Here is a 23,204-nt window from a genome sequence, read left to right on the forward strand (position 1 = left end):
TTGACTAAGTAGTGCAGTGATGTTGGTGTTGGAAGAGACTTTAGTGGCAGCAGCAGCGGCAGCAGCAGTGCAGCGTATGCGTGGGCTGCCTGAGCCAGTGGGGCTTGGCACCGAAAGGCAGCATATGTTCATGGCCAGCTTTCTTCCTCCTCTCCGGTCCCCCCTCCTCTCTCTCTGTCTCGATAACCCTTTGCTAACCCCCATCTCCTGATCTTTGTCCTTAGAACGCGTAGTTTCACCTGTGCTCGACCGCATAAGCAAGAGATCAAAGTGTTCAAATCCCTAAAACTGCCCTCAGTGTTTCATTTATTCAGATTTTTCATCTCTCCGCTGAGATCCCCATTTCCACTCATCTTTGTCACTTTGTCATTGGCGTACAGAACACTCAGTCCCTGCCTGCACAAGTTGTGCTTGTCCAGGGACTTTATTCTTGATGCCTTTCCAGTTGTTGTTCGCCAGTACGCTGAACTCGGTTTTGTCCTACATAAGCAGAATCAACTGTACTGCTCAGAAATGAAGGGAACAAAGTGTTCCTTAAATTGAGGTGTGAACTTATGCACATATAACGGTCAAAACTCTCGCTAAAGATTTCATTTGCCTAAATGTTTGCATTTACCACCAGCCCAGACCACCACCCTACAGCCCAGCAAAGGGTTAACTGTGTCCCAGATAGCCCCAACCAGCTGTTTCAGCCTTTCACACCTTCTCTACTGCCGCCTGCTCTCCTCCCTGCCTTTTGGACTAGTAAATGAACACTCATTTGCAAGTTAGATAAATCCTTTGAATGTATTATTGATGCAAACAAATTAGCCTGTGGGCCCCAGACAATACCTAATGGAGGCTTGGCTTATGGGTGAGGTGGTTTCCAGCGAGGGCACTGTCAGTGTTCCAGGATTGATGCCTGCTCTTCTGCCCCGTAATTATTTCTCCTACAAATTATTCAGCTCTTCTAATGCAGTTTGGGGTTTAAAGCCTTGCTATATTATTGCAGCCTATGTGATTCCAAGCCTCAATCCAGCCACGTTCATTAGTTTGTTAAAGAAAAAAAGTCGTGGGCAATTAGATAACTGGGATAAAGCCACTGAAATGAGGGGATGCGTTATTATGCTCAGGGTTTATTAAGTGTTGCTTTTTCAAGGATATCGTCTTATCTTGTTGCACACATTTCAAGAGCCTTGTATAAGCCTGTTGACGCATTCGAGCAGAGTGTCACAAATCTGCTGAGGAATGCTCTGTGACTAACGTGCAAAGGTGTGAACAGATTCACGCAAACCTTGTAACTGTAATCGGCACCATTGTGAAAGAAGGAAGGTTTTTAAAGTAGGAGAGATAAGGGAAAGAGAGGACTAGCATTCTGTCCTCGGTGATTAGAAGCCAGTATTGATCAGAGGAGGGAGGGGAAGACAGGCTGAGAGGGGGAGGGAACAAACAAGCCCCAGGGCTTGGACCCAAACCCTCTGGTGGCCTCTGTTCTGTTCCTCTCCCTACAAGCTGGCCAGGGCCGTTGGGGGTTACATCAAAGGATCTTGTCTTTCCATCTGTCCGGCATGCACACATTAATACATGCACACATTCATCAAGCCTTTGAAAAAGGCTGTATCGGTGACATTATTTCCACTTGTGTTCCACTGTTAGAAATGTTAAATCAAAGCTGATATCTCATCTACACGGTGTTAAAGAGAGCCGAGGCCTGGTCTGATCCTGCGCTAATGATGTGCATCATGTGTCTCCACATCAAAATTTCATATGGTCTATGTCATCTTCTGACATATAACATAATCCGGCTCTATCATCATTCATTGGGAATTCTGATCAAGTATTACAACTTATTCTTCATATTATTAATCAATCTTGGGGTTACAGCCCTGAAAATTGGGTGTGTTATTTTTAGGGATCTATCATTAGTGGCTAATTATTTGTAACTGTATCTTCATTTTTAGTAGTCCAGCAGATATCCATGAGATCCAAAATTGATTGCATTCATTTGCAGCCTGGTATGGCGTCCCGGTCGGCCACCAGGGGCAGTTATGAATATTAAAACTTAGTCAGTATGTTTTCATCCACACGATTTGTGCTTTAGGTTTACCTCCGACTAAATGTATTGCAAAGGGATCCTTTACTTCCACATAATTGACGCAGAAATTCTCGCGTCTGCATAAAAGCAACTTTGCTTGTTTTGTCAAAATAATTCTTAATTAGTTGTCCACTGTCTGTCCAAGCCTCCTTTAAGAGCTGCAGACACAAGCCAGGCAAAACACACACACACTTACAGAGCGGCGAGCGGCGGGTTATGATAGCGTGACCATATTTCACCTTAGTATTCAGTGTGTATAGAGGAAGTACTCATTACTCACCGCTCTCTCAGGGCCAGACCTGTGTTAATGCATTTTCTCCTCTTAGCCCCCCCACCTCCCCCCCAGTCTGCACCCTCTGCCTTCTTTTCAGCTGACTGTGGGCTTTGGCAATCTTATTTGCCTTTCAATCCAGATCAATCTCCATCTCATTCAGAGCTCCCGAATCATAAACATTTCATAAGCTCTGACTTGACACTCATACACGGGGTGGTGTCTGGGGGGGGCTTCACACTAGAACTGTTGGAACTATCGCCATGTCAGTCCCCTCACGCCATGTCAGACACCTGCAGGCACCGTCACTCGTACGCGCGTATATGAAGCATGTGTGTGATATTTGTCTCTGCGTGTGTGTATGTATTATTCATAAGGAGCCGCATTCATCTCAGTGAGACACCTTCAACAATTTGGAGACGTGGTGTGCTTAACAGCTTAATGTAGTTGCTGCAATTTGGCTCTCTTCTGGCTGATTAGCACCAGCTCTCCTGCCCCCACCCTGCTTTGCTTTGCTCTGGATTATGGTAGGTTGTAGAAGAAACATGGCATCCAAGGGGGCTGAGATGAAGATTTTCCCATTTACGAGACATTTTCAGTTTTCCCATGCTGTCGTGCGACTCCAAAGAGATAAAGACAACATCTGTATTGTTGTTTACCAGTCACTGGTATTGAATTGCAGATGGTTTGTGATCAATGAATCAGTTTTTCCCCATTCTTTCCTTCCATTTCCACCTCATTTTACAGAACAGCAGGTCAGACATTAACTGAGCGTGTGCACACACTGCCAACACTCAGCAAAGCGCCACCTCAGCACCTGTGCTTTAATGATTAATACCATATTGATGGTCTCAATTAATTTCCTATTACACCAGCAGAAGGCTGCGGTCGCTCTGTCTCTGTCACGGCCCTGCACTTGTTTCGGGAAGCCTCTGGCAGCTGCTGGATGGAGATAGTATGTCTCCCCTAACTCTGACAAACAAAAAAATTTACGCACAAATGTTCCCAAGATGAACAAACACAATCACACACACCGCCAGCTAATGAAGCGCACACGCGCTCACATCTGGCATGCGAAATGATCAAATGACTGAAACTCCTGTGTTTGTGTTGGAGGAAAAACATGCAGGAGTGAGTGAAGTGCTCTACTCTGAAACTGAACTCTCACCTTAATGTGTAGCTACAGCACGTTATAACCTCTGTTATTAACTTGGTCCTGCAGTGACCAACAGCTCTGTCTTTAACAATGTTTTCGAAGCCACAGCCCCCCCCCCCCCCCCCCCCCCCTTCACACACACACACACACACACACACACACACACACACATCTGTAACAATGTGCAGGATCCTGATTTATTTCCATGATGATCTCGCTGTGAGCTGTTATTTGATCCCACATTGCCATGACCTTAACTATGGGTGGATTCTTTTTCTGGATCAACTTGCGGCCAACACTGCCCCTGCAGGGCTGTCGGGGGAGTGACGATGTCGGTGGAGCAGATTTGCAGACTCGCTGCCTTTTCTGTCAGTCTTTTCATTACCTGTTCACATCTCATTCATAATTCTTCTCAGACCAATTGGCTCTTCGGTCCATAAAGCTCTCTATCTGTCATTAATACAAGTTGTTAACGTCTACTTTATTCTTTGCTTCCGACACACACAGACAGCTTCTTTATTTTCCATTTTTCATGTGGATGGTTGCTAGGAAACCATATGAGCGTTTTTCTTTTTTCCCCTGGGGCAGATGTTTGATTACTGGTTTGTATGGTGTGTGTGCGTGTGTACATGTGTATGCGCGTGTGTGGAGGCCAGTTCGTGTGTGTCCCCCAGAGAGAGTTCTTGCCAAGCTGAGCTCTGGGGCTGCTCCAGTATCCAGTCCAGTAATAATAATGAGCCCCTCACCATGCTTGACAGAGCACAGAGCCTCAGCAGTCCTGTAGCCATGCTGTCATCTCTGTGTAAGTCTCTCAGAGATTTGTTTCCTGTAAGTCTATTTAAATACCTGCTAGATGTATGTATTTATGCACATATACAGGTGTCTTGTATGCTCTGTTGTTGGTACATCAACAGTTCTTACTGATGCGGCAACCGGTGTTATCTATTGTTGCTCAGTGGGGCATTGCAGGAGCAGATAGTAGCCAGGTTGGATGATCTTGTTCCTGGACACACATCAGTCCTCCTTGTGACTCCCTGTTTAGAGATGCACCAGCACATCTTTCTTCCCTGGCTGCTCCAGTGAAGTCCTGATTCGCTCACAGACGTGGGCAGAGGCACATAAATAGCACGCCTTGTTGACTGGCATGGGGAGAAAGACGACACACACAAACAAATGAGACCCGGCGCTGATATAAAGGGGAACAGGAGGAGGAAAGAGGGAGTGTGGAGAGATGGTATTAGCTGTGTTTTCCTCTTAAAAATGAATTGCACTATGCCCTCGCAGGAAGACACGGAAATGAGAGAGCAAGCGGAATAGACTGGGAAAGCCAGAGGTTCAGAGGTTATTTTGAGGTGGAAACAAAGGAGAAATCGTACAAACATCTACACAGTCCTAAATGAGAGCTCAGTAAGTCCCATTCCCTCCTTTTATTCTGGTTTGAAAGAGTTACCTGTGTGGTGACTGAATATTAGGATCAGTGCCATGGGCTCAGCCAAGGCTATTATTGCAGCCGGATGGGCTCCTGATGGCCTTTCCACAGCTTGCTCCAGGGCATCATGGCCTCTCTCTTGAGACCAACACAACTAATGGAGATGGTTGTGCGCTGGGTGAGAGCCTTAGGAAGAATAAGTAGGCTGTAAACTGTGACTTGAGTTGTGGCAGCTAAATGAACTTCAGTGCTTCTCTGCCAGGCTTACCGCCTGACTTACTGCCTACCTGCCCCCCAGCTTGGCATCCAGAATGCTACTCACATTCAGGCCCGAGAACTGGTCTTCGGGACTTTTATTGAAATGCATGCAGATGCTTGGCACAGCAACAAACACCTCCTTACTCTGCTGCACGGCACAAATAAAATATTACAAAGCAGGGAGGGACCACACATAAAAACACCGGGCCAATCTCGTACACACTCGCAGCTGTAGAAATGTGAAATGCACTCACACATGCACAATTACAGACACAAGAAAATAAGCATGTGCACCTACACACACAGGCACACACACACACACACGCTCGCATTCCCCCACCCAGAGTGAAGCAGTTCTGCCCCTCTAAGCTGAGTTATTTAAAGCCTTGCTCTCAACTCCATCGGAGTGATTATGTGCTCCTGAATTAAACATCACAGGCCTCAGCCCCTGGCTTCCTCTGAAACACACTCAAACATGCTGGCCTCTTCCTGTTCCTCAAAAGTTCTGCCTTTCATATCTTACAGCCAGTACACTAGGTAGTGGAGGTAAAGAGGTGGAGTGTGAATCTTCCTTAAATCAGGGCCTCCCGCTGTGCAATAGCGTCTCTTTTTTTACAGACCTTGGATGGAGGCATTTGAGGCAATTGACATCAAGAAACCCTTTGTGAACTGGCTCTTACTCCTGGCCCACACCCACCCAGACATCTTTTTAGCCTGGCAGTTCAGACGGTGGCGGGGGAAGGCAAGGTGTGACCAGTGCGGCGAAGATGAGGTTTGACTCCAGACTCTGGATTTAGCATCTTCAAAATGAAAAGATTAAAATAAAGAGTTTGTCATAGACAGGGGTAAGGCAGTTCATGGGGGTGGGGGGTGGGGGTTCTACGACCCAGACAGGAGCTTCAGGCTGTTTTTGTCTTTTTCACCATGGTTTGACATGGGGTTTGTTTACCTCAGTGCGTGTGCATACATGTTATTATGTGCGCCTGCGCTGCTGCGTGTCTGAACTAGGCAAGGCAGCATCCAGCCGCCCCCTCATTCCAAAACACACCCTTTGGCAATGAGCAATAAAGGTTCCCAGCATCAAGAACAGACAAAAAGAAGCCTTGTGCCTTTGGAGGTGAACTTGCAGTTCCACAGATTCAGCTGTCCTTGAAATGAGCGGTTTTTGGGGACAAGTGGGGAAGGTCGGTATTTAAGACTGCAAGTTGGCTGCCAGAGGCCAGAAGGCCGCCTAATTGACTGGCACCTCGTGCCATCCATCACTACACCGCTTCCAGGGTAAAAGCCCCCGCGCAGTCAGGGGAGCACAGCCTTAATAACGACTCCAAACATGTGACATATCGATGAAATATTCACATGAAATTACACAGACAAACACAGAGATGCGCGGATACGCGATTCCGGCTCAGACAGCTTGGAAATGCAGTCTAAATAGCAGATGCACTCGGTCTCACACTCACAGCTCATTGCGCTCATTCTGCATGCATACTGATGTGCATACGCCAACGAACATACAGAAATCTGCCTCTAGACACTCATTCACACGCTGTTTATGATTTAATGTAGGCAGACGCGCAAGCATAAAGGAACAGATACGTCCACAAACACAAACACTCTGACGCACCCAATTCCCCTCGGAATATTTGTGACGAAGCAGCCAACTGTTGGTGCTTTCATGATGTGTAGCCTGAACTGGATCTCCCTCAAGTCTGCGAGACATATTTTCACAGCCTTATTCTTCACCACCTTTCCTATTTTCCGCATCCCCGTGGAAAAAAGGGGGATCCCACACCGCAGCCCTTTCCTGTATCCTCTCTGCTTTTTCCTCATGACAGGCTCGACCCCCACACCTTCCTGCATGTGGGTTATTTTATCAGAGAGGAAGTTTTCTCCCTGCACTCCCAGGCTCATTCTCGCTGAATGAAGCATCACCTATCAATTAAGATGCTCTCATGTTAATGGAGTTTTTATCGCTCCCGTCCGTGGCTTGTGAAAAAGGAGGCCTAGCATGTAGCGAACAACCATGGTGCCGCGCTCTCATCCTTCTTCCTGTCTCTGTCTCTGCATGTACCTGGAAATCTCTTTCGCTCTCCCTGTCTCCTAATGAGCTACAGTCGGAGTGCTGGAGAGGCAGCAACACGGAGCAGATTTGTGGCAGGGTCACAGCGACTTAATGAGACAGCAGACCAACCTTTACCAGATCCCACTCTTCCAAGCATCTTTGCATGTTAAAGTTCAGCTGCAGATCAACATGCACATTCATTGTACATTAGAACCAAACACAGTAATTTTCTCTTTCTCCACTGACATCTACTTGTGTCCTCTGCTCCATTACCCATGTATCCCCCCCCCCCCACCCTTGCCTTTTGGAGTAGAACAGTGTGTATGACTTGAGACTGAGGTAGGAATTCACTCAGAGATTATAGGAGCACTTGCTGCCTCTAAGTGCGTGGGTGCCAGAAAAACCTGTTGCCTGGCTACAACAGCACCTTTATCCTTCGGTTGCGATGGCAATGTCCTGCATATTCATGTGTGTTGGCATATAAACTTTTCCATTTTTGAGTTGAATGTGAATGACTGAGTCCCTTTGTGTGTGTGTTGTGTGTGTGTTGTGTGTGTGTGCTGCTGTATTTTCACGTCTGAGATGGAGAGAGCAGTGGAAGGAGGTGCAGGGTGGCACTCCACCACCCACTCAGCAGGCCTTCCGCCCCCATGGCTGCCTCCCCAAGACTCCTTTAGTAATTATCTCAACATCTATCCATCTGTTCTGGGGAGCTGCAGTAAACATTAACACAACACGGCAACATCAAAATGCTGGCTGGAGACATGCAACATTTTACATATAAGTGATGTTTATGCATTAATGGGCCTTACCACAGGAACCGCTGGCATACATGCATAGAAATGTTGCCAACATGCTGACTGTACCGTATGTACTGTGTTCCTACAGGCTCAGGATAACACCCACAGCAGCAAACAAGCTTGTACAGAGATACTAACACCATTACAGTACCGGTACATCCTCATCTTAATGTACACCAAAGGCTGCTGCAACTGTATCCCCCTCATTCTTTTCCATTGTGGAAGTGAGGCTGGAAAGCTGCCCTAAGACTTGCAGGGGAAAGGGTGGGTGGGGGGAGGGGGGGTTACAAGCAGAAGACTACATTACACAATTAATCAATACGTTAATGAGATCTCGTTTTCTCTTGAAAATAGTATCCAGGCAAAAAAGTTACCCTTCAGCTTTTTTTTCTCCCCTACTCCCTGAATACAAACTCCTGATATTACAAAGTGGAAAAAGAAAGCAGCCAGCAGGAAATTAAATTAAATTAGCATCCCAATAGATTTATGTTATGCCTTACATTTTCATTGTGTTCGTTTTCTCTGGGAGCTGAGGTGGGCCTCCGGCCGGGAGAGGGCTATTGGGTACACGTAATAAGGGGGAAGCAAAATAGAGCCGAGTGAAACAAGGAACGTTCTGGAGTGACAGGTTGGGGATACCTAATAATAGAGTGCAGCGTCTGAATCTTTGTGTTGGGAAGAGCTGTAAAGCTGCCACATGATCTCCCCCTTTTGTCATTCTTGCACGTGTCTGCGTGCCCTCATCTTTGTGTAGCTAGGAGTGAAAAGGTAGGAATCAGCTGGGAGTGCGGGTGCACGCCGAAGCTGCGTTTGTTGTCTGTTAGGGTATTTAATGAACGTGGCGTTCGCTCCCTCTCTCTCTCCCTCTCTCTCTCTCTACAGAGATTAGCTGCTATTCATACATTCTACATAGGCATGCCTGCATCTGCATATATTCTCAGTAAAGATTAAGAGCATTTTTCTGTTACTGACACAGCTGAAGACGCCATCTTGGGGAATCTCCATCAAATAAGCAACCGACATCCAACGCCAGCAACGTTTTATGCGACTTGTTGCTGCAGATGTGACGCTGCAGCGCTGCTCCTGAGGTCGTTATTATTGCTATTTGTTTGTGTCTTTGTTTCAAAGGCGGTTTGGCTGTGCCAGCAGCCACACCCTGTCTGCTGAAAGTTAAGGAGGGGAAGTGGGAGGTGCAGTTGTAGATTAATGGTGCGCTCTGTGAGTGAGCGCGGACCTACAGTAGCAGCGCTTTGATTTATTTGCCACTTAGTGCTGATAAAGCTTCAAACTGCAGTCACACACGCACACGGTCACAGCATTTTTCACCATCAAGGTTTCCCGAGACCCGTTTCATTCAGCTGCAGGTGCACGCGCATGTGTTCATTCATGCATCAGCATTTGTCCTCCATAAACTGTGCGCCCGCCGAAATTGGCTGCTCACAGGTCACCTGTGATCATCGGAGCTCTTATTTGTGTAGCAGGATATGAGGCCGTGTTTGTGAGTTGGGAGCAGCACAGCAGATGGATGTTTATAATAAATTGGAAGCGATAAGGAGTGAAATGGGAACACTCCTTGTGTGAGTCTGCGCCGTGCTCTGTAATCAAAGCTTTTTGTGATTACAGAAGTGAATTGATGTGACTCGCAGCAGCACCACATTCCTTTCAAAGCCACCTATTATTCATAAGCTGTCAATTTAGGGAATTTGCCACAGTAACCTAGTAACAATTTGCAGGCATCAAGTTGTTGAGTTTTGACTTGGTATATACAGGCAGAGTTAATTGAGGGCATCAGATCAGCATGTGGGAGGACTTGTCAAAATGCTCCGTTACATGAGCACACACTGCAATTATCAGACACACACACACACACATGGGCATAAAGCAGCACGCCATGCTGTGCACACAGAAGAACACACATTTGGAGGTGCAAACAGACACATAATGACTGAGGCTGTTTCTGATCCCACATTTGTTCTGCTTCCTGACTGCGTTCTGGCTTGTGAACGTACACGTCTCATCCCGGCCTTTGTTGTCCGCATCCTCCATCCAGAATTTCTAGTTCAGCTCTATTTTCAGCACCGACAATCTGTGTATCACCAACACTCTTTGCTGTTGTAATCTCAAGAAAACACCCTGATCCGAGGCCAACCTCTCCCTGTCTTCACCCACAGAACCCTGATATTGTGCTCGTCCACTATTTGAATGTTCCAGCCATTGAGGATTGTGGGAAACCATGCGGTCCGATCCTGTGTTCCATCAATACAGACAAGAAGGAGTGGGCCAAGTGGACCAAGGAGGAGCTGATCGGCCAGCTCAAGCCCATGTGTGAGTATTGAAAAGGTCCCACTTATACATTCTCAGCACATCAGTCCCAACATTTCTGCATAAAACAGCTACTGCCTCCACTCCAAAGGCCTTAAAAGCTGTTGCATGTCTACAGGCATGGAAAAAGAATTTAACGTAGTGGCTGCTGTGCTTGTCTGAGGATTTAATGTCTTGTCCTATTAGCTGACAGCTGGTACACTAAGTGCCCTCAGCACCTAAGTCAGAAGACATTTTCGGTCAGAGTTCCTGCGCTGATGTGCCTGCGTGTTCTCTCTGGAGCCGCCTGCCAGTTATGGTTCAGGGTTCAGCTCTTCCTCTAGACCTCTGGCACCACTCCGGCCAGGCTGAGAGTGCACCTCCTCCCTGGCCCGTAAACAAAGTCAATGAAGAGGAGGGAGCAAGCTGATTATTGATTCATTTTAGTGCGTGGGAGCAAGAATGTCTGACTCACCAGAATTCCCCCCTCCACCCTTTTGCCAACTTTCTCTGGCTGTCTCCCTCCTCAATGGATTGATCCTTGTTGTTATTAGCTTTACTAATGCATGTGAGATGCACTTTGTGTTTTTATGAGCCTCCAGACCCGCACAAAGATTTAGGGAGCATTTTGGGAAAAGTCAGTGTTTGCCTGATGAAGATAATAGATAGATAGATGGGGACCTTGAGTGGCATCAAAGTGCTGCTAACTTTGAAGAGCCGAGTGTGTTTCGGGTGTGTCTGCCAGTGATGATGTAGTGATGGCGGTGAGGTGGCCTGGTAGCAGAGAACCAGCTAGTGCCTTTAAACGCACGCGGGCTCTATACTGTTTACTTTTGATGGGAATTCTGCTTGGTGTTCCATGTGCAGTCATATTTTATACACCAACCAATGCCCTACTGTACTTATTACATCTGTGGCTTAATGTAAAATCCAACTGCCATTTGCAGTAATGTGTAAAGTCATTAACTTTGGGAGTTGTAGGGACAAATTGGTGAGTGTACAATGCCTTCTAGCTGCCAGGGCTACATGACTGGGCTATATAAAGAGCAAAAATCCCTCTTTCTGTCTTTGCTTTTTCTCTCTCTTCTTCCTGTCTACCCCGCTGTCTTTCGCCTGGCCCAGTAACATGTCAACACAGGCGCAGAGGCGGAGCACCATTGCCACCTAGTGGCCATTTTGAGAAATACCTCATCCCCAGCGTAGAGTCGGAAGACTTGCAACGAAGTTATGCTATATTTTCCATATGTTACATCAGCTTGTAACATGCTATGTTTTTCACAAATTGATCGATATTTTTGAAAGTGCTCATCTATATTTTATTGCACATGGTTGTTATAGAGTGAATGAAGCACTTTTCCCTGTGGTTGCTTGAAAAAACAATATACATTATTAATATTAATAAGCCCTAATATTTTACACATTGGCGGTATTTTAACTGATGTCTAATCATCCAAAAAAAACGCCAACACAAAACAGAATTGTGTTTTTTCAGACCTGACTCTCGTCATGACGCAGTCACCAAACTTTGCCATGCACCAGTGCTAACAACCAAACACACCAGTTATGGGCCCAGGGAAACATGGCCTTTCAAACCTCCTCCTCCCCCTAACTGTCCTCCAGTGTTTCATGAAAAAGAGAAGACGAAGGAGAAAGCTGGAAAAGAGAGATGGAGGGAGGGAGATAGTGGCTTCACTACTCAGTCACGCTCCGGCTCCGTGGACAAGGCGGCCGGCTTGATTCACTCTTGGTCTAATGCAATAAACACGCAACACTCTCTTCCCAGCGATGCCCCCAGCTTGCTGACAGATAGAGCATGAGCGGCTTTAACAAACACTCAGACAGACAGAAGGCCTGTCTCCAGGCTAGACAGACAGAAAAGAACAGACCACGGACAGGCAGGCTGAGCTGGGCATGGCCCAAACTGTGGCGCACATCCCTCGTAGTGCTCGGTGGCGCGGAGGGAACCAGATGGGATGTGTGTGTCCTGCAGATCAGCTGCGTTTTGTCGTGAGGGCTGTGCGATGCTGCCCATGACAGGATGGAGTCATCAGGATGATGGTGATGTGACGGGGTTGTTGTTCGGTGCCTCCGCTGTTGCTGCCACTGGGATTAAACCTAACGGCACGGCTCCTGTCATGTCTCCTTTGCTCCATAACTCGGAAGGAGGAGAGCGGACAGGCAGACACGGTGGCAACTGTACATCAACAACCCCGAGCCTCTGGCTGTGATGCCCATCCAGATTAGGAGGCCTGTGGCACGTCTGGCATGAGGGATCAGGGCAGCAGAGGTGAACAGGGATGGCACGACACGGTGGATGTAAGCTGTTGTATTAGGCTCTCACTCTTGCTCTGTCAAGCCCATCTGAACCACAATTCTGTCCCGCTGCCTCAGAGGGGGGATTCATGACAGTGTTTTTTTAATCTACCAATGGCTGCATTATCTTCCTGTCAGTGGCACTAGCATCATCTCAGTGGCACTGCTGCGTTACACGTTGGCAGGGGATGAATGGTGACTCCAGCCACACGGACTGATAGGATCTCCAGCCTGACAGTGATAATAAACATTTTTTACCCCCGAGTTAATAGCTGAAAACATCCGTCACGTTTGATTGAGACGCTTCCTGTTGTTCGGTAATCAGCCGCACTAAGAGGTCCGTGCTGCCTTTTATCTCAGCCTGATCACAGCAGTTCTGCTGACATCTGCTGGTGACCAGCGCGCAATCTGCCAAAAGATCTTAAAGCTCTCGACTCATATTCTTATCACAGCCTCCCAATTATGTTTGCTAGCTTTTTTCTCACTTTTCTTCCGCTAAGTCTGTCTTTAATCTGCAGCACCCCGCACCCTCGTTCACTCTTTCCATCTCCTTTTATCTCATGAGCAAACATGCGCTAAGCCATACGTGCTCTAAAACGTGCCCACTTTTTAAATCTCTCCCTGCATATTTAACTCGGGGATGTGGTGAAGGGGAAGAAACTTGAATCAAAGCATGCTTGAATTCGTTTTATATGCTTCACTTCTAAAACACCCCCCCACACACACACACACACACACCTCCACACCGAGGGACATCTTTAAAAAGTCTGAAATAGTCACATCTTTGTCACCCCTGAAAAATTAAAACAATTTACATTAAAAGACCGACTTCCTCCCCGTTCCCATGCACATTCGTACACTGGCGCGAGACATGACCTCCACATAATATTAGCATTTATAGTGGCGCGCGGTGTGAGCGGCATGAGTTATTCTGGCAGACAGTGAGGACAGAAGCTGGGCGACAGGGTGGACGGTGGTCTCTTGAGCCTGCTTACATCTGTGTCTCATCCTCTCTCCTGGCAGTTCATGGCATCAAGTGGACTTGCAGCAATGGGAACAGCAGCTCTGGCTTCTCAGTGGAGCAGCTAGTGCAGCAGATTTTGGACAGCCACCAAACTAAGCCGCCTCCTCGTACTCACAACTGCCTCTGCACGGGCACCCTGGGTAAGGAGGGGCGAGCCATGGAGTGGAGTATTTAGCTTTAAAATTAACAACGCTCATAAAGATATGGATTATTTACAGCAGATGGAGGACGTAAAGTTACAGGGGTTGTTGGGTCGTTATTTTGGTTGACTAATAACCTTCAGAGTGTCCTATTAGACGCGGCCCAGCACTTCTCAAACATACTCCCCTGAGTAGTTCTGTAAGGAGTTGTAACTCTCTTCATGCTGTCTCTGTTCTCTTGCAGGTGCAGGAAGTAGCGTGCACCACAAATGTAACAGCGCCAAACACCGCATCATCTCCCCCAAGGTGGACCCCCGTTCTGGAGGCTACAGCAGCGCTCACTCCGAAGTCCAGAACAACGATGTTTCAGAGGGGAAGACCGAGCACAGCTCCCACGGCGGAGGCAAATGCCCCGGAGGGGGAGCCGGGGGAGGCAGCGCACGGGAAAAACGCAACGGCAAAGTCCACAAGCCCACCTTGCTGCACCAGAACAGCACGGAGGTGTCCTCCACCAACCAGGTTGAGGTCCCAGACACCACGCAGAACTCCCCTGTCTCCATCAGCAGCGGCCTCAACAGTGACCCGGACATGGCCGACAGTCCTGTCGTCACCGGGATGGGCCATGTGGCCTCCGTCATGTCCGGTTTGTCCCAGAGTGTCTTCATGTCTGAAGTCACAGGGGACCCCGTGTACAGCATGTCTCCTACCGGGGGTCCTAACAGTCACCTGATGGGGGCAGATGCCGCCTCGCAGGGCTTGGTGCTGGCTGACCGTCACAAATTTGCCTTCCCCAGCGGAACGGTGGGGGAACCCGGCACTGCCGCGGCGGGGGACAGCCTGTCCATCCTAACCACGGCCGGGGTGTCTGAGGAGCTGGTGCTGTCCAGCAGTCTGGACGCGGGAAGCATCAAGATCCCAGAGACCAACATGAACTTTGACCCCGACTGCTTTTTAAACAACCCCAAGCAAGGACAGACCTACGGAGGGAGCGCGATGAAGACAGAAGGCAACTCCTCAACCTCGTCTTCATCTGGAAACAACGGCAGCACCAACGGCAGCCTGCAGCGGTCCCCCTCCATGTCCGACAGCGGCTACACCTTCAGCTCAGCTTTAGTGAAGAACATCAAGACAGAAGACACCTCCTTTGAGCAGCAGCTGGCCAAAGAGAGTGGTTACCAGGTGGGGGGGGTGGTCAACTGTGGCAGCGGGGTGTCTGTGTCGTCCAGCGCTGGTTCAGGCCAGAGCAGCCTTACTCTGACCCCCACAGGCTCGTTGCTCCCTTCCGGCGGGGGGCTGAGCCCCAGTACCACCCTGGAGCAGATGGATTTCAGTGCCATTGATGCCAAGCAGGACTACGCGGCCGGCGCCGCCGGCGTGAGCTTCGGTCAGGCCATGTCCAGTCCTCACATGCAAAATCAGAACCGCTCGCCTAACTTCTTCCTCCAGGACGGCTCTCAGACGGCCCAGGCTCAGCAGGGGAGAGGCAGCATTGGCCAGAAAACACATTTGATGGAGCACAACTCCCACGACTCCGGAGCCTATATGGGCATGCAGGTGGTGAAGACCGACTCCCCTGGAAGCAACGGACACCTCCACCACCACCACCAGGCTCACCAGACTCAGCACCGAGCAAACTGTAACGGAGGCTCGCCCACAGAAGGCGCCGGACAAGCTGGTCCACTCCAGTTGCTGCAGTACCAGGGGACCTTTCCAGGTCTGTCCGCCGAGAACGAAGAGGTGGTGGGTCTAGAACAACCAGGCGGCGTCAATTCAACCCCAACTGGAGGTGCTCAGAACGGAACTGACAATCTCCTCAAGCCAGGAGACCACATTCAGGCCTGTGGAGCTGGAAATGGCGAGGTGGGGGGCAGGGAGCATTACCTCCGGCAGGCCTCAGACGGTGGCGGAGGAGGAGCTGGGGGTGCAGGCGAGGGAGCGATTCATAATGGAAACAACAACGGTGACGGCAGCAACTGCTCCCAGCAGCAGCAGCAGCAGCTGCAGCCCCTTCTCCAGGGCCCGAGCATGGTCCAGGGACTCTACAACACCCACCAAGGTCTAGGAGGAGCGTCCGCTAATGGGGGAACAGGAGGGACGGGCATGGAGATCAACCTGGACCACTTTGACATCTCTTTTGGCAACCAGTTCTCTGACCTCATCAATGACTTCATCTCAGTGGATGGAAATGGGACCACCATGTCAGCGAGCGGGGCGCTGTACGCCCACCAGCTGGTCACGTCCCACAGCTCGGACAGTCAGAACACCGCTGGCGGGGGCCCCGTGCAGGGCCAGGAGGACGGCGGGAACAGGGGCTCCGCTTACAACCCTTCAGAGCTCTGCCTTCAACCCTGCTGCAGCCCCCAGTCCCTGAGCGGAGGGGCCGGAGGGGGGGGGAGCAGCGGGGAGGCCGGCTCACTGTCCTACATGACGGAGGTGGTCTCTGCAGCCGTGGCCCAGGGGATGGGGATGCTCCAGGCCACCGGCCGGCTCTTCATGGTCACTGACTACTCCCCCGAGTGGTCCTACCCTGAGGTGAGCGACAGATGTGAGAGTTAATCCCTCTCATCTCACCTGCTCTACTTGACTCCACTTGTTTAAAAGGAGCCCTGCGTTTTAAACAAGAGCCGTTTTAAAACCAATTGCCTACTTGCCTGAAGAACTTATGAATATTCGACTTGAGTTAAATTAACTTTTATTTTTAAATTTAATGTGAATTTTATCTGCTCTCAGTAATAGTGCATGTGTTTTTTGACTCAGTAATAAAACAGTATTCTTTATCATGGGTAATATTTATTTCCTACCTATGGTTGTCATAGATACTGGGACAGTCATACAGATGGTCTTATTTCTGGTGCTTTCTGAGGAGTGGGGGTGGTGGGATCATCACAAAGCTTTGTTTGCTAAAAGTCATCATTCTCAGTGACCTGCTCCATAGTTAAAATTACTTTATTTTTAAGTAACAAAAAAGTCAGGAGGAATATGAACAAGCGATGGTTAGATGGAAAGTTAAATGTGCTTTTAGTACATAAAGCACTCTTTTGTGTTTGACTGTTGGCTGTTAAACCATTTGGCTCATGAACCACATTGGTGAGGATGTAAACTTGGTGTAATTTATACCAAAGTACAACTTTTGTACATTTTCATAGATCCACTGAAATTTTGTTTTAATGTTCAGCTGTAAAAATTCTGAATAGACACTGACTCCAGAATATATGTTCTTTGCTAATTATAAATATGTATATTTGTTTATCAGTGTTCTCAAACAAATTGCATGTAGCTACATCTTACAAAAATGTAACAGAAGATATACAAAAAGTATCATAACGGTACTTCATTATTTTTTAAGTTCTGTATTGCACATTCATTCATATCCCAATCTTAATTTTTCATTTCCTTGTTTGTTAGGATTATATTTAAAAAAAAATCCTAATATTTTGCTGAAATATTAAGCACATAATTATTTTAAATCTTGCTTAAATGGAACCATTTCACAATGCTCTCAAAAAGTAGTATTCAATAATGTTGGCTGTAATACATTATTTGATCACTAGATGGAGTTGTGTTGGAAATGAGCTACTGTACTACAAATGTCCACACGGGGGCAACATAGATCCCTGAAGCCCTGATCCCTGAATTCTTCTAACGTGTCATTCTCGTCTTTATACGCTAGATGGCGACGTACAATAAAACATCCTGAGCAGATCCTTAAATCAGGCACAACAGTTGTGGCGTGAATTCATTTTATTAATATTTTCTGTTTCTTTTTCAGGGCGGAGTGAAGGTGCTGATTACCGGCCCGTGGCAGGAGGCCAGCTCCAACTACAGCTGCCTGTTTGACCAGATCTCAGTCCCTGCTTCCCTCATCCAGCCAGGAGTCCTGCGCTGCTACTGCCCAGGTAACAGGGCGTGAAAAAGAAACGTTTTTTTAAAGTCACCAATGTCTTATTTTTGCTTGTTGGTTGGTTTCTGTCCATGATTATATTTTAGAGATATGAATAAACATCAAATATATTTATTCTGTTATGTTGCACCCTCATTCAAAGTAATGAAAATAACTACAATAAAATCTTGTATTCTTGGTTTGTATTTTTCTAAAGAAAATTACCTTAATTATTTGTGCTGGACTAAATCGGTCTGATTTTAGATCACTTTCATCTCTCACTCTCTGGGTTGTTGGGTTTTTTTTGGGTTTTTTTACTTCTATACAAACTCTCAGACAAGATCAGTTTGATGTCCTCCATTTTTAATATGTGCATGGTTATGTTCATGACTCAAGCAGGATGTTTGTAAGAGTTTAACACAGCACACATGATAGTTTAATCAACTGGTTAATAGATTGTTTTGATGACAGTGGTTGCGACACCCATCATGACCCATCGTGACTCATTTGCCTTATTTTTACTGTGACACACGCCTGCGTCATGGCTGTACTAATACTTCCCTCCTCCTATCCAGCTCACGACACCGGCCTGGTGACACTACAGGTGGCCATCAGTAACCAGATCATCTCCAGCTCGGTGGTTTTTGAGTACAAGGCTCGCGCTCTGCCCTCACTGCCATCATCCCAGCATGACTGGCTCTCTCTCGACGGTAGGCCTCCGCTCACTGTCCTGCTTTCATACTTTGTTTCCTGAGGTTCCCCAGCACCATATTTAACAGGTATCTCAGATTCTGATACCAAGCTGTGTATCAGAATGTTAGCTGAGATGTAGCGATATGTAATTTGTGCGCGCGTGTGGTGCAAGGGTAGCGTTGCTGCAGTGCTCGAGCGCTGTCAGGGTAAAGTAGGGCACGGTGAAGCACAGGCTCACAGGACAGCTGCATTGCAGACGGCCCTTGAGGGAGTGGGAGTGAGTAATGGAGAGCTGGCGACTCCCGTGCACGGCAGTACTGGTGGATCCTTCCGCCATTCACATCCTACTGCCTTACTGGCCCATTCACAGAAGCAGTTAATGAGGAGCAGACTGTCTGAGGGGGGACGCAGCGCTCCCTGTTACCTGACGTGCGCGGCACCAACCTGCGGAGTGAATGACCGTATATTTGCTTATATATATTCATGTTGTAGCCCCCAGTCTCACATCACCTCATGTGGCTTCACAATCTGCACAACAGATGGATGCAGCCGGGGTCGTGCGTGCGTGTGTGCGTCTGTGTGTGTCTGTGTCTGTGTGTGTGTGTGTGTTTGCGGTGGCATATTTGAGCAACACAAAGGCACGAGGTTGAAAATGGAGACCCACACATGTAGAGTAGAGACCCTGGAGGATGGTGAGTCGGTGGCCGTCTCCCTCTCAGACAGATGACAAAGAGAGGAAGATGCGTTCGGGGGAAGAGAAGCCGACCTTACTGCATGATGGGGGGAGTGTTGAGCTCCCTAGTGGTGCAGCAGAGAGAGGGAGTTAATAAAAACAAATAAAAGACACAGAAGTGTTTCGGTGCAGCCATCCGGACACGTCTGCAGGACAAAAAAAAACCCAGTCCTGCAGTGACGTGAAAGGTTTGTGTCACACCTGTCTACACAGACCAGGTGAGTCCGCAACAAACGCTCACGTCACGCCTGAAATATCAAACCCATAGATTTCAAGAGCAAAACTTTGGTCCGATTGTGTCTGGAGGACTTTATTCAGCAGAGTAGCAGCTCCGGGCTGCTTTTATGTTGGGCCATTTAAAAAGAGAAAGATGCTGAGTCTGTTGGTCTAAATTCATTTTAAAAAGAAATTATGAAGACATTTCAGAGGCAGACAGGTGATTTAGCGCGTGCTCGACTCTGGAGCCAGACGCACGGAAACTTCCTGCTATTCTTTTCCATCAGTAGGACAGGATGGACACCCGGCTGAACGCAAACACATCCATTACGAGAGGAACACTTAGAAAACAGTCCTTGGTACACTAATGAAGCAGTTTGTTTTTCCACTTCCAACGCAACACCATGACAGGGTTCTCCTCGCCATCTGTCGGGCTGTAACCCCACCGGTCCATATGACTAATAACACAGCCGTCTTTATTTATTTAGCGCGGCTCTGCAGCAGCGTGATGTACAGCACAGCTCTGTGAGTTTGTTCTTCCACGGAAAACTCGCTGTGCTATGATGTGCTAATGGCACAGCTGCCTGCCTGCCTTGATTTGTCATAATGCAGAGTGGGGGAAGGGGCGCTTTTCTCTGCAGCACTGCAGGTACGGAGCCATGGGCAGGACAGAAAAGCCGCTGGAGCTGCGGAGCACTCGTCGTCCGCCCCAACAAGTCCCCGAGCTCAAACCCTGCGATCCGTGCAGGGGGGGAAGCTTCGCGGATCCGCGGAAGACGACTCAAGGGGCGCGGGGGAGCGTGTGGACGGAGGCGAGCCCCGGTCCGCACACCGGCGCGACAGAGAACGGCAGACCTGTCCACACAAAGCCGGAGCTGGGGGGGTGGTGGGCGTGGTTTGAATGGCAAACTACCGCAAACAGAATCCGATTTAGTTGGAGGAAAGAAGCCAGGTGGCGGGAAGAGACAGCCGGTCTTCCGGAGGCTTCTAACTCCGCACAACAAGTGAGAACCTAAAGGATTAATAGGTTAAATAAGCACCGATTACAAAAAAAAAAAAAGAAACACACGAGAGCCTCGAGCAGCGCGACCGCGGCTCGTGGGGCGGGCGGCGCGCGAGAACAGGGCGTCTGTTTACCGGCGGCACGTGCGCACGCCGTCTCCTAGCAGCGGCATTTGTCATTTTACTGCAGGCTGGAGGAGCAGCGACTACTGGGAACACAAGGAAGTGTGTGTGCGTGTGTGTGTGCGTGTGTGTGTGCGAGGTAAAACAAGTGAGGAGGAGGGGGGCTATTAGAGGAAGAGGAGTAGTGCGAGGTCTTCCTCTCTCTCTCTCCTCGTGTCTCTCCCTTCCCTCACTTTGTTCTATTGTTGAGTGCTGTGCTGAGACTCACATGCACTCTTCTGCGGGGATATATGTTGGTGTTTTGACTCTTTTCCGCCTAATGCCGCGCAGCAGCCTGACCCGGGGGGGGCACAGCTGCAGGTGGAGGCAGATGCCGCTCTGTGTGGACCTGTGCGGGTCAGGATGCCGCTGACTGACACCCGCTTTTACTGAGAGACACACTAAAAGAGGCACTTTTCTGTTTCCTGCTGTGGACTCGGCCAATGGAAAATAAAATAGAAGGTTAGAGTGTTGAGTTCGGCTCCAGCGCCGTGCATGCGTGTGTGTTGTTGTGTTTTCCTGTGTCTTTTCATCCTGTCTCGTGTGTGTGTGTGTGTGTGTGTGTCGTTAAGTTGAAGTTTGATGCGGGGGATATTTGAGTTTGTTTTTGCGGGATTCTATCCGATTGCGGAGTTGACGACGGGGTCAAAGTCCCGACTCACGTTGCAAAATCACCTTAAATCACACCCGGAGACAAACACACGCGCGCAAACGTCAGTTACAACTAAATCTGGCGTCTAAATGAGCAGACGCGGGACCGTCGTGATAGTTTGAGTCACCGACCCGATCGGAAGACGTTGCCCTCGTCGCGCCTTTCAATAGCGCCGCGAGTGCTGTTGCACGTGTTGTGGAGAGTACGGTTACTATGGCGCATTGGGGGAGCGCCGCATCCCGGGGAGCTGCTCAGGTGCTCGGAACCGGCGTCTCGTCGGAGGAACGTTGATCGTTCAGGCTCCGAGTGTGTTTTTGCGGGGGGGGGGGGGGGGGGGGGGGGAGTCCATTTGGTGGAATGGGAAAAGTGCACGTGTGTTTTTAGCAGCAGCTGATTTGACTTTAACTTCCTTTTATCCGAATTTCTGCTGGGTCTGACATGCGTTTATGTACCTGTTGCTCATGAGGGAGGTTTTGGAGGATATTTTAGAGACATGCACAGTTTTAGACACCCCCCCCCCCCCCCTTTAAACGGTTGTTTGGAGTAAATGTTGCAGCGTGTATTATTCCCAGCAAGAATTGACACCTTCATTTAATCATTTTGAACTATTAGTTGTGCCGATTGTGCATGGTTAGTACATATAAGTGTGCTTGTTTTCACAGATGTTGCTATTTATTACACAATATTATCGCAATTTGTTAAGGTGATGTTGATGCATGTCCTTATGTAACATCGCTGCAGAAGGATTCCACTGATTTTCCAGTGATTTGAGGAAAAATGAGTCCAATTACATGATTAATTGGAGTCATTTCAGTTACCTCTAGCTCCTGTAGTAGTAAAAGAGGGTCAGTGGCTGTAGTAGTAGCACTGGTGGGAGCAGAAGCAAAGTGAGGATGCTTACGCCTAAAGAAGATGGATCACACACAGAAGAGCTTTTAAAGGGAAAGCTACCTGTTACTGCAGAGACGGGAGTTTCTCGCTGTGCCTCACTTCAAGTTTCCAAACAGTTATGGATGAGGGCACGTGACCCGTTTCCTCTTCCTGCACAATCACACGCGTCCAGACCTCAAGCTGTTACTGAACCATTGAGGGTTAAATAGCAACTCATACTTGACGTGTCGAGGGTGGAGTGCACCTACAGCTCTGGTGTGTCTTTAAAGGTTAAATATATTATTTGCACAATGTTACACGCTCACAAGGCGCCGCGTCTCTGCGGCGCTCCAACTATTTTCCTCTCTTTATTTGAACAAGTGGGAGTGAGTGCTTGTTGTTGTCAGGAGTTTTCTGCTGCTTATCTCCGCGTTCAGTCCGTGTTCACGCTAAAATATTAACGTGCCAGGACAGACGGGACTCCATCGTGATAAAAGACTGGAATATTACTTTAAGGATGACGCTGGAAATGATTCAGGGTAAAGATTGGCTGAGGAGCTGGTGATTGCCTTCAGCCTAACTGTGTTGTCTTACTATTAATGGAAAGCTTTAGAGACACCCTCTCCCATGGGCCTTGGCGTTTCATATCAGATTGATTAATCTATGAAATGATTCCTTCTCTCTGTTTTTTTAATTGCTGCTGCGATTAGCTCTGTGCTAAATAATTCCTCATGCAAACGAGACGATGAGCGGTAGCGTGTCAGCTAAACGGTCATTTGGTGTATTTGATACTCCTTCGCCCGCTAGCGTGATAGCGGGTGAAGGAGACAGTAACTGCCTTCTGTTTTCACCCCTGACATTTTACCTCCAGTGTGACCCATTTTATCCATTCAGTATTCAGACTCTGCTGGTATTGACCCATATGACTGGACAAATGCCAGCGGGTTAAAAGCGGTTTCACCTTTGTGGCAGAACTGAAATGCGTCACTCGAGCTTAGCGGCCTGTGTTTGCTACTATTACACCTCTGTGGAGGGTCAAGAAGAAATTCAACAATGACTGAATTGCAGCGTTAGCTTCCTTTACATTTTCTCCAACCAATAATTGGCGATACAGGAAAAAATAACCCTAACACTGCTGCAGCGTTACCACTTTCTTTTTCTTTTAGCT

At 48.3% G+C, this 23,204-nt stretch overlaps 1 protein-coding gene across 8 annotated transcripts in view; it reads left to right on the plus strand.

Moving 5' to 3' along the window:
* The window catches only part of camta1a (calmodulin binding transcription activator 1a), a 222,541-nt gene that overhangs the window by 187,254 nt on the left and 12,083 nt on the right, over nt 1-23,204 (plus strand). For 7 of the 8 annotated variants that reach the window (XM_029834332.1, XM_029834326.1, XM_029834327.1 and 4 more), the window contains 5 exons: nt 10,222-10,375; nt 13,688-13,828; nt 14,073-16,360; nt 17,598-17,724; nt 18,284-18,418. In XM_029834332.1, the coding sequence (XP_029690192.1) occupies nt 10,222-10,375; nt 13,688-13,828; nt 14,073-16,360; nt 17,598-17,724; nt 18,284-18,418 (2,845 nt within the window). The remainder of the gene's footprint in view (nt 1-10,221; nt 10,376-13,687; nt 13,829-14,072; nt 16,361-17,597; nt 17,725-18,283; nt 18,419-23,204) is intronic. The other variant, XM_029834330.1, reaches the window with a different exon arrangement.

The sequence above is a fragment of the Takifugu rubripes genome, chromosome 3 (assembly GCF_901000725.2).
Source record: "Takifugu rubripes chromosome 3, fTakRub1.2, whole genome shotgun sequence".
In the NCBI taxonomy this organism is placed as follows: domain Eukaryota; kingdom Metazoa; phylum Chordata; class Actinopteri; order Tetraodontiformes; family Tetraodontidae; genus Takifugu; species Takifugu rubripes.